Raw genomic sequence first — 14,750 nt, forward strand, 5'->3', positions numbered from 1 at the left:
TGAGGCAGAAGAATCGCTTGAACCCGGGAGGCAGAAGTTGCAGTGAGCCAAGATTGCGTCACTGCACTCCAGCCTGGGTGACAGTGCAAGACTCCATCTCGAAAAAAATTAGCCAGGCATACTGGCAGCCACCTGTAGTCTTAGCTACTAGGGAGGCTGAGGTAGGAGGATCATTTGAGCCCAGGAGTCTGAGGCTGCAGTGAGCTATGACTGTGCCACTGCACTCCGGCCTAGGTGAGGGTGATTCTACCTCTAACAAAAAAAAAATAAAGCAGACCATTAATGAATAAAGAGTAACCTGCCCCCAATATCCATCCCCCAACAAACTGATCACCTCTGCCTCGGCCACGGCCCCTTCTGCCTCTTTCTGTTCCTCTTCCAGAAGGCCCTCCACTCTTGGTGCCATCCAATCCATTTTCCTGACCTCGAACTGAAATAAAAATAAAAATTAAAACAACAACAACAACAACAACAAAAACAAACCACAGATGGCCAGAGCACAGTCAACAGGATATATACAAATATATAAATGCTATATAATATGGTATTGGGAATTAAAAAAACAACGAAGAGAAAATGAGCTGGAAGGATGAGTACATGTTACTCAGGGAATGGTAATGTGCCTTAATGGAGAGCTGCAAGTCAAATTTAACTTTATAAATGACTACAGGGTAATCTCATGCCAGACTGGTGGCAGTTGGTAGAAAAGGCCACATGCAAGAGATGTCAAGGTCTCAGAACAGATGATGGCAAGAAAAGCAAAAGGATAATATAATGGTTCCTGGGTCCTGACTAGCAGGGCCCTGGCACATCCCTACAGTCTAGACATTACTGACCCACAGCTGGTTTTGATAAAGCCCCATGCATACACTCTCGTCCACGGCTGGCACCTCTCCCCCGTCTTGGTGGCCCACCACGTCGCCGACTATAGTCTCTGTCCCGGTCTCGATTTTCTTTGCCTTCCTCATTGGGTTCCGTCTGGCCACCATCCTTCTGGCCTGAGACTCCCTTCTTCTTCCCGACCATCTCCCAGGAATGCTATAGAAGGGTAGAGCATTCATATCTAATCAATATGGAGTGCTATCAGGACACTAGAGATGAAAGCTGGGACAACTGATTGACTTAACCATTCTCCACTCAGCATCCATGTCTAAAACACTTCCACTAGCTTGCTTTTACTTCTGTTTAAATATTTTATACATATCACTACCAAAAGTAAAGTCCTTTATTTATTTATTTATTTATTTTTTTTTTTTGAGACAGTCTCACTCTGTTGCCCAGGCTGGAGTGCAGTGGTGTGATCTTGGCTCACTGCAACCTCCGCCTCCCAGGTTCAAGCGATTCTCGTGCCTCAGTCTCTCGAGTAGCTGGGATTACAGGCACGCGACACCATGCCCGGCTAATTTTTGTATTTTTAGTAAAGAACCACGTTGGCCAGGCTGGTCTCTCAAACTCCTGACCGCAGGTGGTCCACCCACCTCGGCCTCTAACTTAAAGTGCTGGGATTACAGATGTGAGCCACCGCACCCAAAGTGCTGGGATTACAGACATGAACCCCAAGCCCAGCCATAAAGTCTTTTTTGTAGGGAAGGTACTTATAGGAAACAAATTGCAGGGATCACTTCCAAGAGGATTACAAAGACCTCTATCTAATTCAGTCACTTAGCATATTAGTCAAAGGACAGAGTTATTGGTCCCTATCTTTCAAGTGTTATTTCCTGGGCTTAAAAAAAAAAAACAAAAAACCAACTAATTTCCTTCGGAGTCAGTGACCCACAACTTTTTATAGCATCATTCATACCAAATAAAGCAAAAAAGAAAATGTTTCTAAAAGTTACCTATGAATTCAGAATGAATGAGCAGCATTCTACTCTTGGGCACATTCTCTAATCTCACCCATAAATTTAGGAGGAAAACAACTATAGCTACCTACCTACAGACACACACACAAACACACACACACAGCAATTTCATTTAAAAGATCAGGCTGGGTGGCCAGGCGCAGTGGCTCACACCTGTAATCCCATCACTTTGGGAGGCCGAGGCAGGCAGATCACGAGGTCAGGAGTTCGAGACCAGCCTGGCCAATACGGTGAAACCCCATTTCTACTAAAAATACAAAAATTAGCCAGGTGTGGTGGTGCGCCCCTGTAATCCCAGCTACTCAGGAGGCCGAAGCAGGAGAACTGCTTGGACCTCGGAGGTGGAGGTTGCAATGATGAAAGATCGCACCACACCACTGCACTCTAGCCTGCGCGACAGAGCAAGACTCCCTCTCAAAGAAAAAAAGGGCCAGGCGTCGTGACTCACGCCTGTAATCCCAGCACTCTGGGAGGCCGAGGAGGGTGGATTGCCTGAGGTCAAGAGTTTGAGAACAGCCTGGCCAACACAGTGAAACCCTGTCTCTATCAAAAATACAAAAAATTAGCTGGGCGTGGTGGCAGGCGCCTGTAATCCCCGCTACTCAGGAGACTGAGGCAGGAGAATAGCTTGAACCCAGGAGGCGGAGGTTGCAGTAAGCTGAGATCCTGCCATTGCACTCCAGCCTGGGCGACAGAGGAGTCTCCATCTCAAAAAAAAAAAAAAAAAAAAAAAAGAAAGAAAGAAAAAAGAAAAAAAGGTAAGGCTGGGTGTGGTGGCTCACACCTATAACCTCAGCACTTTGGGAGGTCGGGAGGTCAAGGCAAGAGGATCGCTTCAAGCCAGGAGTCTGAGACCAGCCTAGGCAATCAAATGAGACTCTGGTCTCTACTAAAAATTTAAAAATTAGCCAAGTGTGGTGGTACACTCCTGTCACCCAAACTTCTTGAAGGCTGAGGCAGAATGATCACTTGAGCCCAGGAGGTTGAGGCTGCAGTGAGTCGTGGTTATGCGACTGTACTCAGTCTAGGTGACAGAGTAAGACCCTGTCTCAAAAAGTACATAAAAATAAAAATAAAAGAAGACCAAACAACAGTTGCAGCCCTGACCCCAAGAGATACTGATTATAGAAAGCCTTCCATCCAGGTTTTACTTGCAGTGTTCTCCCTATATTTCCTAAATTGGTATCAACCAATTTAACTTTCCCCAGTGAAAAATATATATCTATGATACATTCCTAATTGCAAGAGGGAAAGTCCGTGGTAAGGAAAATAAGCTAAACACCCTTGCAAAACACTCTTCCTCAGGAAAATGAGCATTGTAAAGTTTTAAAAAAAATGCATACCTTGATTTACACATATTTTTGCAAAAAACCTGTACAAATGGAACTTCCAGGACAAACACCAACACTATCAGATTTCTTTTTTTTTTTTGAAACTTAGTCTCGCTTTGTCACCAGGCTGGAGTGCAGTGGTGCGATCTCGGCTCACTGCAACCTCCGCCTCCCGGGTTGAAGTGATTCTCCTGCCTCAGCCTCCCAAGCAACTGGGACTACAGGGCGCCACCAGGCCCAGTTAATTTTTGCATTTTTAGTAGAGATGGGGTTTCACCATGTGGCCAGGATGGTCTCGATCTCTTGACCTCGTGATCCGCCCACCATGGCCTCCCAAAGTGCTGGAATTACAGGCGTCAGCCACCGTGTGCAGCCTCAGATCTTTATTATCTTACCATCAAACTCAATCATGGCCCTAGTACTCAGTAACAGCTACCTAATATGTAATCACTTTCAGAATATGAGCTGAGTATTAGATAATATAAAATTATTAACCTTATCAGGATTGATAATAGTATTATGGTCATGTAAAAGAGTATCCTCCTTTAATGGAAGCATGTTGAAGAACTTAAGGGTATCAAGTATTATGTCTACAACTTCCAGATAATTCCAAGTGTCCACTGATGAGTAAACAAAATGCCATATATATGTACAACAGAATACTAGCCTTAAAAAGGAATGAAATTCTGACCCATGCCACAATATGGATGAACCTTGAAACATTGTGCTAAGTGAAGTAAGTTAGACACAAAAGGTCAAATATTACATGATTTCAATTATATGAGATATCTAAAACAGGCAAATTCATAGAAATAGAAAACATGGCCGGGGATGGTGGCTCACACCTATAATCCTGGCACTTTCCAAAGCCAAGGAGGGTGGATCACTTGAGGCCAGGAGTTTGAGACCATCCTAGGCAACATGGCAAAACCCCGTCTAAACATACCGAAATTAGCCAGGTGCGGTAGCACACACCTGTGGCCCCAGCTACTTGGGAGGCTGAGGTGGGAAAATTGCTTGAGCCCAGGAGGCAGAGGCTGCAGTGAGCCGAGATCGCACCACTGCACTCCAGCCTGGGCAACAGAGCAAGACTCCATCTCAAAAAAAAAAAAAAAAAAAAAAAAAAAAAAAAGCCAGGTGTGGTGGCACACACCTGTTGTCCCAGCTACTAAAGAGACTGAGGTGGGAGGATTGCTTGAGCCCAGGTGTCCATGGCTGAAGTGATCATGCTACTGCACTCCAGCCTGGGTGACATGGCAAGACCCCATCTCTTAATTCATTTGTTTTAAAAAGATTACCTACCCAAGACTTGGCAATTTGTTGCTGCCTGCTCTTCCAACCCAAGCCTATTACACATTACAGTTAGTGGGTCATTTTATGCTCACAGTAAGTTAGAAAAACCCTGTAGCTAAATATACACCAGGAACACTCTGGAAGCTAGACTCAAAACAGCTTTTAGAGTTTATGCTACTGTCTCAAAACCTGGCAAGTTTCAGGAAACTGTAACCTTTCTCCCTCTTCTGTATGCACATCTGCTGCTGGCATAAGATGGGTCAGGAGAAAGAATTACTATTATCTTCCCAAAGGCAACTTCAGTTTTCTGAAATGATCTCACCCACCCAAATACATCCAACATCCCTGGTAGCTGACTTTGCTTCCCATTGGTTTCACTAGCAGCTGGTTTATTCGTAACATAAACCTATATTCTCCAGCTTATTTTCTTTTTTGATACTGTGTAACATCAGCCTTATAGCACTAGACAGAAGATGCTGGAAGGTAAGATAAAATGTGATTTGCGAAAAAACATTCAGACTTTTTAAAAAACATAAATAGCCCCACCTCATTCCCCCCATAAAATCTGGAGACAATTATTCTAGAGTAAACCCAAAACAAATCAAAAGCATTATATCTTGATTGGCCAGACAGTAAATATTCAAATAAGGTCAATAGTGTAAAATTTAATCCAGGACAACACTTTTGAAGAAAAAACCCACCAATTTAAATTCAATTGTTTTTAAAAGTTTTCCATTATTATTCCCCATTGTCTCAAAGAAATTGACAAACCTCCTGCATTTAGCTGGAATGACTCTGTAGTATCAGAAAGTTGTTGTATCTGAGGCCAGGTTCCGTGGCTCACGCCTGTAATCCTAACACTTTGGAAGGCCGAGGCAGGAGGATTGCCTGAGCTCAGGAGTTCAAGACCACCCTGGGCAACATAGTGAAACACTGTCTCCACTAAAATACAAAAAATTAGCCAGGCATGGTGGTGCATGGCTGTAGTCCCAGCTACTCGGGAAGCTGAGGCATGAGAATTGCTTGAACCCAGGAGGCAGAGTTTGCAGTGAGCCGAGATGTACTCCGGCCTGGGAGACAGAGACAGACTCCGTCTCAAAAAAAAAATTAGCTGGGTATGGTGGTGAATGCCTGTAATCCCGGCTACTCTGGAGGCTGAGGCAAAGGATCACTTGAACCTGGGAGGCAGAGGTTGCAGAGAGCAGGTTCGCGCCACTGCATTCCAGCCTGGGCAACAAGAGCAAGACTCTGACTCAAGAAAAAAAAAAAAAGTTGTTATCTCTAAGGATGAATTTTGATTATCTATTCCAACCAAAGAGCCCCAGTATAAGACCCAATAAATGAAAATGATTTCAAAATAATACACTGGGCCAGGTGCGGTGGCCCATGCCCATAATCCGAGCACTTTGGGAAGACGAGGCGGGCAGCTCACTTGAGCCCAGGAGTTTGAAATCAGCCTGAGCAACATGGAGAAACCCTGGCTCTACCAAAAATAGGAAAATCAGCTGGACGTGGTGGCCCATGCCTGTGGTCCCAGCTACTCAGGAGGCTGAAGTGGGAGGATCACCTAAGCCCAGGACGAGGAGGTTGCAGCATGTCAGTGCACTCCAGCCAGGGCCACAGAGTAAGACCCTGGCTCAAAATAATAATAATACACTGCTCATTAAAAAAACAAAATTTCTCTAGTAAGCATTGCAGGAACATTCTAAAGATTAATAAGGCAGTCAGAGGATTACAATTTGGTACAAACATAAGACAAGCACGAAAACAGAATTCTCATGAAGTGAGAAGGAGAAGTGAAAGTGACTTGTCTAAATTCCAGGGCAAGAGATCCTCTAAGATATTCCCTATCATCTCCAGGGATGGTCAGCAGGCTACAAAGCTTGTTTCTCTGCTACCTCAACAGAAGTAAGTTCAGGCAATGAAACAGTAGTGTGCAATGCGAAGCTGATATTGAGGGGAATGTCCTGAATTCAGAATCAAATATGTAAAATAAATAAAATAAAATGAAAAGAAAAAAACAGAATCAAGCATAATGTGTGACTTTGTTCAACAGCAATATCCAAGGCTATCAAATCGCACCTCTAATTCAGCCTAACCCCACAGCCTGAAAACAGTCACTAGCCTGGAATAAATAATTTATTCCAGGCCAATTAGCAGAGACTGATTTCACTGTTTTCTCCTGTGAGCATTATCCTCATAAAAAGGATGTAGTACACATAAATTTTAAGTATTTATAACCTGTGGTGAACAATCTCCAAGAAAGTTCCCAACTTTACTTCGAGAAAAAGGTGCTCTGCTTTAAGGTGTGTTGCCACTTGCTACTTTTAGAATATTACTAGCCTCCCAATTGAGGACCCATGTCCTGGAACACTCTATAAGCACTCTACCGTGTCTGGGTTTCCTTCCAGAAGAACATTGATAGCTCTGTTGACATCTCCATTGCAGTCATGCAAAGCAATCACACATTCATCCTGGTTCTTGCCTGTAATATCAATCAACTGAAAGAGAAAAAACAGTAACCATCATGAACAGGCTTATGCTCACACTCCCAATGAAAGGAAACTAGGTAAAGGGAAACGCTGTCAGTTGAGCTTGAAAAAAACAAGTTTAAAAAGCAAAAGATGAGGGCTGGGCACGGTGGCTCATGCCTATAATCTCAGCACTTTGCGAGGCCGAGGTGGGCGGATCACCTGAGGTCAGGAGTTTGAGACCAGCCTGACCAAAATGGTGAAACCCTGTCTCTACTAAAAATACAAAAATTAGCTGGGCGTGGTGGCCGGTGCCTGTAATCCTAGCTACTTGGGAGGCTGGGGCAGGAGAATCGCTTGAACCCAGGAGGCGGAGGTTGCAGTGAGCTGAGATTGCGCCACTGCACTCTAGCCTGGGCCACAGAGCAAGACTCTGTCTCAAAAAAAAAAAAAAAAGAAAGAAAGAAAAAGGATGTAGAATTTGCCTAGCAGGTTTTCCAGAACCACCCACCCCCACCAAAAAGGAAAACATGTAGAATTTTGGTATTCTATTTCCAAAAGCCAAATATTAACATCTGTGGTTCAGGGATGAGGCCAAAAGTATTTACAAAGCAATTAAGCATCAAATACAGAATCAAACTCTGAAACACACAGGCTTCAGCATGAATTTCCACATTTCCTATATCCACAACTGCTCAGTTTCTACAAAATGGCATCAGTAACAGGCAAGAGGTTAAAATTAAGATAAAATTTCCAAACAAAGTATCTCTCCAAAGGGCTACAATAGGCTGGGTGCAGTGGCTCACACCTGTAATCCCAGCACTTTGGGAGGCTGAGGCAGGCAGATCGCTTGAGGTCAGGAGTTCGAGACCAGCCTGGCCAACATGGTGAAACCCCATCTCTACTAAAAATACAAAAAATTAGCCAGGCGTGGTGGCGAGCACCTGTAATCCCAACTACTCGGGAGGCTGAGGCACAAGAATCGCTTGAACTCGGGAGGCAGAAGCTACAATGAGCCAAGATCATGCCACTGCACTCCAGCCTGGGTGACAGAGTGAGACTTCATCTGAAAAAAACAAAAAACAAAACAAAGGGCTACAATAAATTAGAGAATGAAAGCACTTATTTATTGGCCTGACCTATTATATTTCAGATCAAAATTCTTTCAACACCTATAGTAGAAAGTATCCTGGCATCCATCTATGGTATTTGATTATGCCTTAATCCTGGTATCTTTTCTCACAGCGTATAGTAAATTAGTGATACACTCACTTGTTTCACCTTCTCCTCAAAGTCAGCATCATTATGGTCCGAAATCATCTGTGCAAGTCTAATTTGTTCTGCAGTGGCCTAGGAATTGAGATGAGATCAAGAAAGCATAATCATGAGGCAACAGTTTAGAGAACAGGAACCTATTTCGTCAGCCTCCACTGCCCCGATTTTCTTTTCCTTGTAACAAATGAGCAAGTAATAAAGCACCATTTAGGATGCTTAAATCAGGGATAGGCGTGGGTGGTGGCTCACACCTGTAATTCCACACTTTGGGAGCCCAAGGCAGGCAGATCACGTGAGGTCAGTAGTTCGAGACCAGCCTGGCCAACATGGCAAAACCCCGTCTCTACCAAAAATACAAAAATTAGCCAGGCATGGTGGTGCACGCCTGTAGGTCCAGCTACTCGGGAGGCTGAGGCAGGAGAATTGCTTGAACCTGGGAGGAGGAGGTTGCAGTGAACTGAGATAGTGGCACTGCAGTCCAGCCTAAGCGATAGAGCAAGACTCCACCTCAAAAAAAAAAAAAGATGCTTAAATCAGTAAAATGACAAAAAATTGAGTGAAACTGTTACAGAAAGAGTAAGGAACTCATTCAGCAATCTTCACAGTTAAAGGGACTTCCGTCTTAGAATCACAGAACCACTCTGAAACACCTGCCCCTTAATTCATATTAAGATAAGTCACAAAGCCATGTGTAAACTCTATTCTTATTTCTGTAATAACCAACACCATCCTCTTATTCCTAGAGCTTAGAATACTACAAGTCTGACAATAGACTCAACATATCTTCTGTATATCCAGTGTATGTTCAGATACTAGGAATTTTACTGCCCCAACTAAGTATTAGAATTCTACTAGAAATCCATTTGAAAACACAGATGAAAGAAAAATGCATAAGGGGGAAGTCCTAATCTTACATATTCAATTTATCTGACCATAATGAAATGTAAGTAATTCATTCATATTACATACCAACTAACATCAACCTGGTATGAGAAACAGAATATATCTATGTCAAAGTTAATATCTAAGAGGTTAATTTACTCTTTAAAACTTAAAATTGAGCAATGCTCTAAAGTGTTTCATTTAATTTTGAAGAAACAGTGAAGTTGCCAGCTCCTCATGGGAAAGGAACAATCAGGTAAGGTCTCAATGGGACCAGAGAGGAAAATAAAAGACAAGTTGGGGAAAAGAGGAGCAAAGGATAAAATCTGGAATGGAAAAGGCTGGCTAGAGAGATATCAAGGTGGGGCAGGGCACAGCGGCTCATGCCTGTAATCCCAGTACTCTGGGAGGCCGAGGCAGGTGGATCACCTGAGGGCAGGAGTTCAAGACCAGCCTGACCAACATGGTGAAACCCTGTCTCTACTAAAAATACAAAAATTAGCTGGGCATGGTGGCACACTTATGTAATCCCAGCTACTCAGGAAGCTGAGGCAGGAGAATTGCTTGAACCTGGGAGGCAGAGGTTGCAATGAGCCGAGGTGGCGCCATTGCACTCAAGCCTGGGGGCAACAGAGCGAGACTCTGTCTCAAAAAAGAAAAAACAAGAGAGAGATATCAAGGTGGAAGGTCTAAGAAATAGAAAGGTATTGCTAAAATGACCCAGGTAAGAGAAGGGAAATGCTATCTTAAGAATTATAGAGCCGGGCAGTGACTCACACCTATAATCCCAGGAGTTCAAGACCAGCCTGGGCAACGTAGCAAGACTACCATCTCTACAAAAATTTTAAAATTAGCCTGGCATGGTAGTGTGCACTGGTAGTCCTAGTTACTCTGGAGGCTGAGGCGGGAGGATCACTTAAGCCCCAGAGGTTGAGGCTACAAATGAATGGTGACTGTGCCACTGCACTTTGACCTAGGCAAAGGGAGATCCTATCTTAAAGAAAAAAAAAAAAAAGATAAAAAGCACAGGACCCATAATAAAGTGCTAAGCCTCATAATACAGTATTAAACAACAAAAAAGTAAGCATTTTGCCTTACAGCATGCCATGAACAGTTATCAGGACCTAAGTAAAAAAAGAGCCAAGGACTAGAAAACAAAAATAAGGAACCTAAACCAACAGTTCAAAGCACAGAATGATGCTGTATTACATGGAAACCAGTTATCAGCTGGCAATGCTATCCATGAATCCATATGCCTTGGGTTATTTACCTGTGGCCGCTGCTTGTGCTGTGTCTGGTTTTGGTTTTGAGGTTGTTCCCAGTTTCCCCGGGCTCGGTTAGTGCCCACCGACGTCATCATTTACAGTATATACAAATAACAGTATTTACAAGGTAGAATACTGAAAGATTTAAAAGAAAATTAGGTATTAAATGTGGGCAAAATATGTTTTTAACTCTCTTATCAGCACCTTCACCACCAAACACTTTCACTTCTTCAAAGGAACAAATCAAGATGATTCATTTATTCTTACAACATAATTAGCTTGATAAATTCCTTAAGGAGCTATGGCTGTTAATCCATTTTTATGTAACAAGAAATGTATAAAGCATGTGTAAGTGATGGATGCTTTTAAGAAGTTACAGCAGTTTGGTTACTAGTCCCCCATAAGCAGACTTTACATTTAGCTAATAATCAAAAGCCTTTTATATAGATGCAAGTATCCGAAGTACCTTTGACAGAAGGAAAGATAATCAGTAAAGTCTGGAAACAAAAGCCTTCCAAGGAAGATTAGTCTACACTCCAGAGAAATAAATTTAAATACTGTATTCAATCACCTAAGAAAACAGCCTTACCTGCCTTACAACCTTTTTTATGTAAACTGCATGTGACCTCCATTGCTTGGGAAAGGACAAGTTCAAGTCTAGACTCTTCTTTCTCCCTCAAGTTTCATCTCTCTCAGTATGCTATGGGTTTGTTTTGTGTTTGTGGGGTTTTTTTTGTTTTTTTAAACCACAGCCTTCAACAGGGTACGTATTAGCCCCAATGACTTTGTCCAGAATCTCTGTTCTCTGGAAAATAATTCCAACACACTGCTTTTACAGGTGCTTCTCTTGGTCTCCTAGTCCACATTTTCAAGAAACCAGAATGGCAATTACCCTCCACCACTCACCTTAATATACAGGGAATCTCAAATTTGTCTCAAACCAAAAGCATCTAGCACAAAGTTTTATTTGGAAGAAAGTGCTTCTAGGAAATCATTTTAAACTTGAGACCTTAATGCTGGCAAGATGACTTAGTTGAGTCTTTAAAGAGACACAGAACACACAGGGCCTTCCCCAAACCAGAATATAGTTTTTGTTACAAGACTTCTAACAAGGAAGGATTCTACTGAATTCAAGTTCCTTTAGTTCATACTTTGTTTTATAATACAGTCTCAGCTGCTGCATTTAGTAAAAAAGAAAACATTAATCATATGATAGAGTGCTCAAAATAATAGGTTACTCTGCATTTATTCCCTTCCAAAGAGGATAAGTTTATACTTTTCTGCTCTATATTTAATTTTTCTTGTTAATGAAACCTTATACAGCGTAATTCTAGACTGCCCAGAGATATTACTGGATTTGAGTGGGAGGAAGGACTTCTAAAGAAATATGCAAGGATTAACTATTAGGGAAGTGAATTTCATCTGACTTTCTTGGATGTCAAAGAGAAAGTTGACTTTTTCTGTGCATAAATTCTTCACCGAGTTGCGTCAATAGGTTGCATAGGTCTTTGTATCAAGAAAGATTTTTTTAAGGCGGCTTCTCAGGTAATTTTTAACCCATTACCTCTTCCCCCTACACAAATTGGCACACAAAGGCCCATAAATATTTCAAGCTAGAAAGGATTATTTGCTACACCGTAGCCCATTTTCCCAGGTTAGCATTATAGTCAAGTTTCAACTTTACAAAAAAAAAAAAAGTTTAACCAAGTACCCCAAATCCAAATCAACAAGACTACATATACACATATATACCTTATATATATCAAGACGAGAGGAAAACTATTTTGTTTTAAAATTGGCTCTAAGATGAAGTTTCTAACATGGCATAGTCATTTCCAACCCACTACTTTAACTTACAAATATTGACTGTTTTCTACTCCACATGTGATATCAATTTGTGAGGATAAGTTATATTGCAGATATAAACTGCATGACTAGCTATATACTACTGCATATACTGTACTAGTCAGATGTAAACATATTAAAAAGTCATCTTGAAAGATATAATTAACCAAGAAAGAAAAAAATCCTCCTAATCACTCTTGCTAGTAACATTTCCCTCTTACAAGTGCTTCGAAATGTGACTAAGAAAATTTTACCACCTAGTAGTGACAACACTGAGCAACAGGTCAAAAGTAAATGATCTGGAATGGATCACTTGAGGGCACAGAATTAGTAGCAAGCAGACCCATTCCCAGTTATCACACTGGAGGTGAAGAATCTTGTTACTTACTTGCTCTTTCTTAGAAAATAAAAAGATTTAAAGGAAGTAGGGTGAGAAGTATTGGAGACCAAGGAACTAGTGTGAGAGTAAACACAGGTTTCAACACAGGAGTGCCCTTGACTCTTTTTTGAAAACCAGCTACTTAAAAAAATAGCCAGAGAAATTTCACTGAAAAAACTAAATAACAAATATTTATTGAGAATCTACTATGTGTCCAATACTTCAGGAAAATACAAAAGCAGTATGATTTGGTAACTGCCCTCAGGGAGCTTACAATCTAATTTAAGAAACAATTCAGAAACTGAAACTGGACTGGGTTGGGTAAAATTTGCTACCTCTAACAGAACAACTAATTTCTGTAGATGCTTTGTTGGAATGGCCCCTGCATCCCCTTCCCCACCATCTTGAACTCTAGTTAGTAAGAGTACTTCCCAGTTAGGACATAGCAAGGAGGAGCTTTAAAGATGAAAAACAAAACAGGACATTTTTAGGCCTTTCATCACTAGTTTATGTGCCAGCAATATTTCCCATTCACAAAAGAAACAATCATTGAGATAGTCTAATCTTTAAGGACAATGGTGTCAGATCTCAAAGCAGTTTTATCAACTGATACACAGCCAAATGTTTTAATTCTCTATAATCATTGGGATAGTCTAATTTTTAAGTACAATGGAGACAGATCTCAAAGCAGTTTTATCAACTGATACACAGCCAAAATGTTTTAATTCTCTAGAAATGCTGATTACTAGTAATGCCCATCACCTCCCAGCAAGTCACATCAGGTATCCCCAAAACAGGATATGGGGCGGAGGAAAGTAGGATGGGAGAGAAGACAAAAAAAAGGATTTCTCCATTTAATAATCAGGGAGAGTCAAAGGCAAAAACGTTAACAATAATAACAAAAACGCCTGTTACTGTGGTGTTTTTCTTTCCACAACATCCTACACCAGAGGTGGCTACATTTCAAGAATGGTGAAAAAGGAGCAGTCTCCAGTTTGTGACATCAGTTTGCAAAGCAATTTAAGGGCTGTCCACAAGGTTAAGGGTTTGAAGAAATTGGGCATTCCTGTCCCATTATGAGAAGAGTGAACAAATACCCCCAGTGCTCTAGTGACGTCCCTTAAGCGCAATACACCCTATGGGGGCCTCCATGTCCAGCTTCCCAAATAACATAATTGTTTGGGGTACCCAAACTACAGTATAAACAGGAAGCTAAAGACAGCAGCAAAAACATATTCCAAGAACTGGGATGGTGAGAAAGAAGGGAGGGTAATAAGAGCTGCTGACAAAGAGCCTGGAAACGGAGAGGGGACGCAAGCCCACGCGTGGAGGATGGGAGGCTCACCCCCCTCAGCGCCACATCGAGAGCCCACGGGGCCAATCTCCTCCCTACCTCCCAGCCAGAACAAATTAATCCTTCGCACACCAAACTGAGGGCCACATGGGGGAGTTTGGGGGAGCTCCACCCCATCGCCCTCCCTCCCCCACGCCACCCCCAAACCAGGCCGGATCCGGATCAGAGGAGGCCCGCAGTGGGTGGAAAGGGAGGAGGCCCTCTCCTCCGCAGGCACCGGCCGGGGTGAAGAGAGGGCCCTACCTCAGCCAAGGCCCAGGCCTGGCTCGCTCGCGCTCTTTCTCGCTCTCCCCTCTCAGGTTCTAGCCGCATGGCCCCCCCTTCCTACGGCTGCTCCAAGCCCCGCCCCGGCCACGCTCCCAAATCGAGGCCCCGGCTCTGGCGCGGCCCACTAGGCCGCGAACCCAACCATAAACAAAACCTCCGGCGGCCGACTCGAGGTGGGGGCGCCAGGGCTCGCATGACTCGGGGGGGGTGTACAGTGGGGGAACACACGGTGCGGGGGGGCCTACCGAGGGAGGGGGGATACGGCGGGGGCAGGGGAGAAAAGAGGGAGGGTAAAAGGGGGATCGCGGATTTAAAGGGGCCGCGGACAATACCCGGCCCCGCCGCGCTGCCGCTGCCGCCGCCGCCGCCGCCAACGCCGCTGCGCTCCCAACTTTACCTCAGTCTCCTCCACACTGACACCCCGGGCCGCGCCGCCCCTGTCACGTGATATAAGATTCCCTCTTCCCCACCCCCTCCCTCCTTTTCCCTCTCGCGCTCGCTCTCGCGCCTTTCCCCGCCCACTTGC

The 14,750-nt window shown here is 43.3% G+C and overlaps 1 protein-coding gene across 30 annotated transcripts in view; it reads right to left on the reverse strand.

Moving 5' to 3' along the window:
- Positions 1-14,750, reverse strand: part of UBAP2L (ubiquitin associated protein 2 like) — a 51,020-nt gene that overhangs the window by 35,595 nt on the left and 675 nt on the right. For 8 of the 30 annotated variants that reach the window (XM_032154469.2, XM_032154460.2, XM_032154467.2 and 5 more), the window contains exons 1-6: positions 14,557-14,642; positions 10,385-10,514; positions 8,230-8,307; positions 6,877-6,987; positions 870-1,038; positions 335-430 (exon numbers count right to left, since the gene is read on the reverse strand). In XM_032154469.2, the coding sequence (XP_032010360.1) occupies positions 335-430; positions 870-1,038; positions 6,877-6,987; positions 8,230-8,307; positions 10,385-10,474 (544 nt within the window). In that variant the 5' untranslated portion in view covers positions 10,475-10,514; positions 14,557-14,642. Of the gene's footprint in view, positions 1-334; positions 431-836; positions 1,039-6,876; positions 6,988-8,229; positions 8,308-10,384; positions 10,515-14,200; positions 14,379-14,556; position 14,750 lie in introns of those variants that run through there. The other 22 variants (XM_058439246.1, XM_032154447.2, XM_032154440.2 and 19 more) reach the window with 8 other exon arrangements.

Source organism: Hylobates moloch, unplaced genomic scaffold (assembly GCF_009828535.3).
Source record: "Hylobates moloch isolate HMO894 unplaced genomic scaffold, HMol_V3 SCAFFOLD_5, whole genome shotgun sequence".
In the NCBI taxonomy this organism is placed as follows: Eukaryota; Metazoa; Chordata; class Mammalia; order Primates; family Hylobatidae; genus Hylobates; species Hylobates moloch.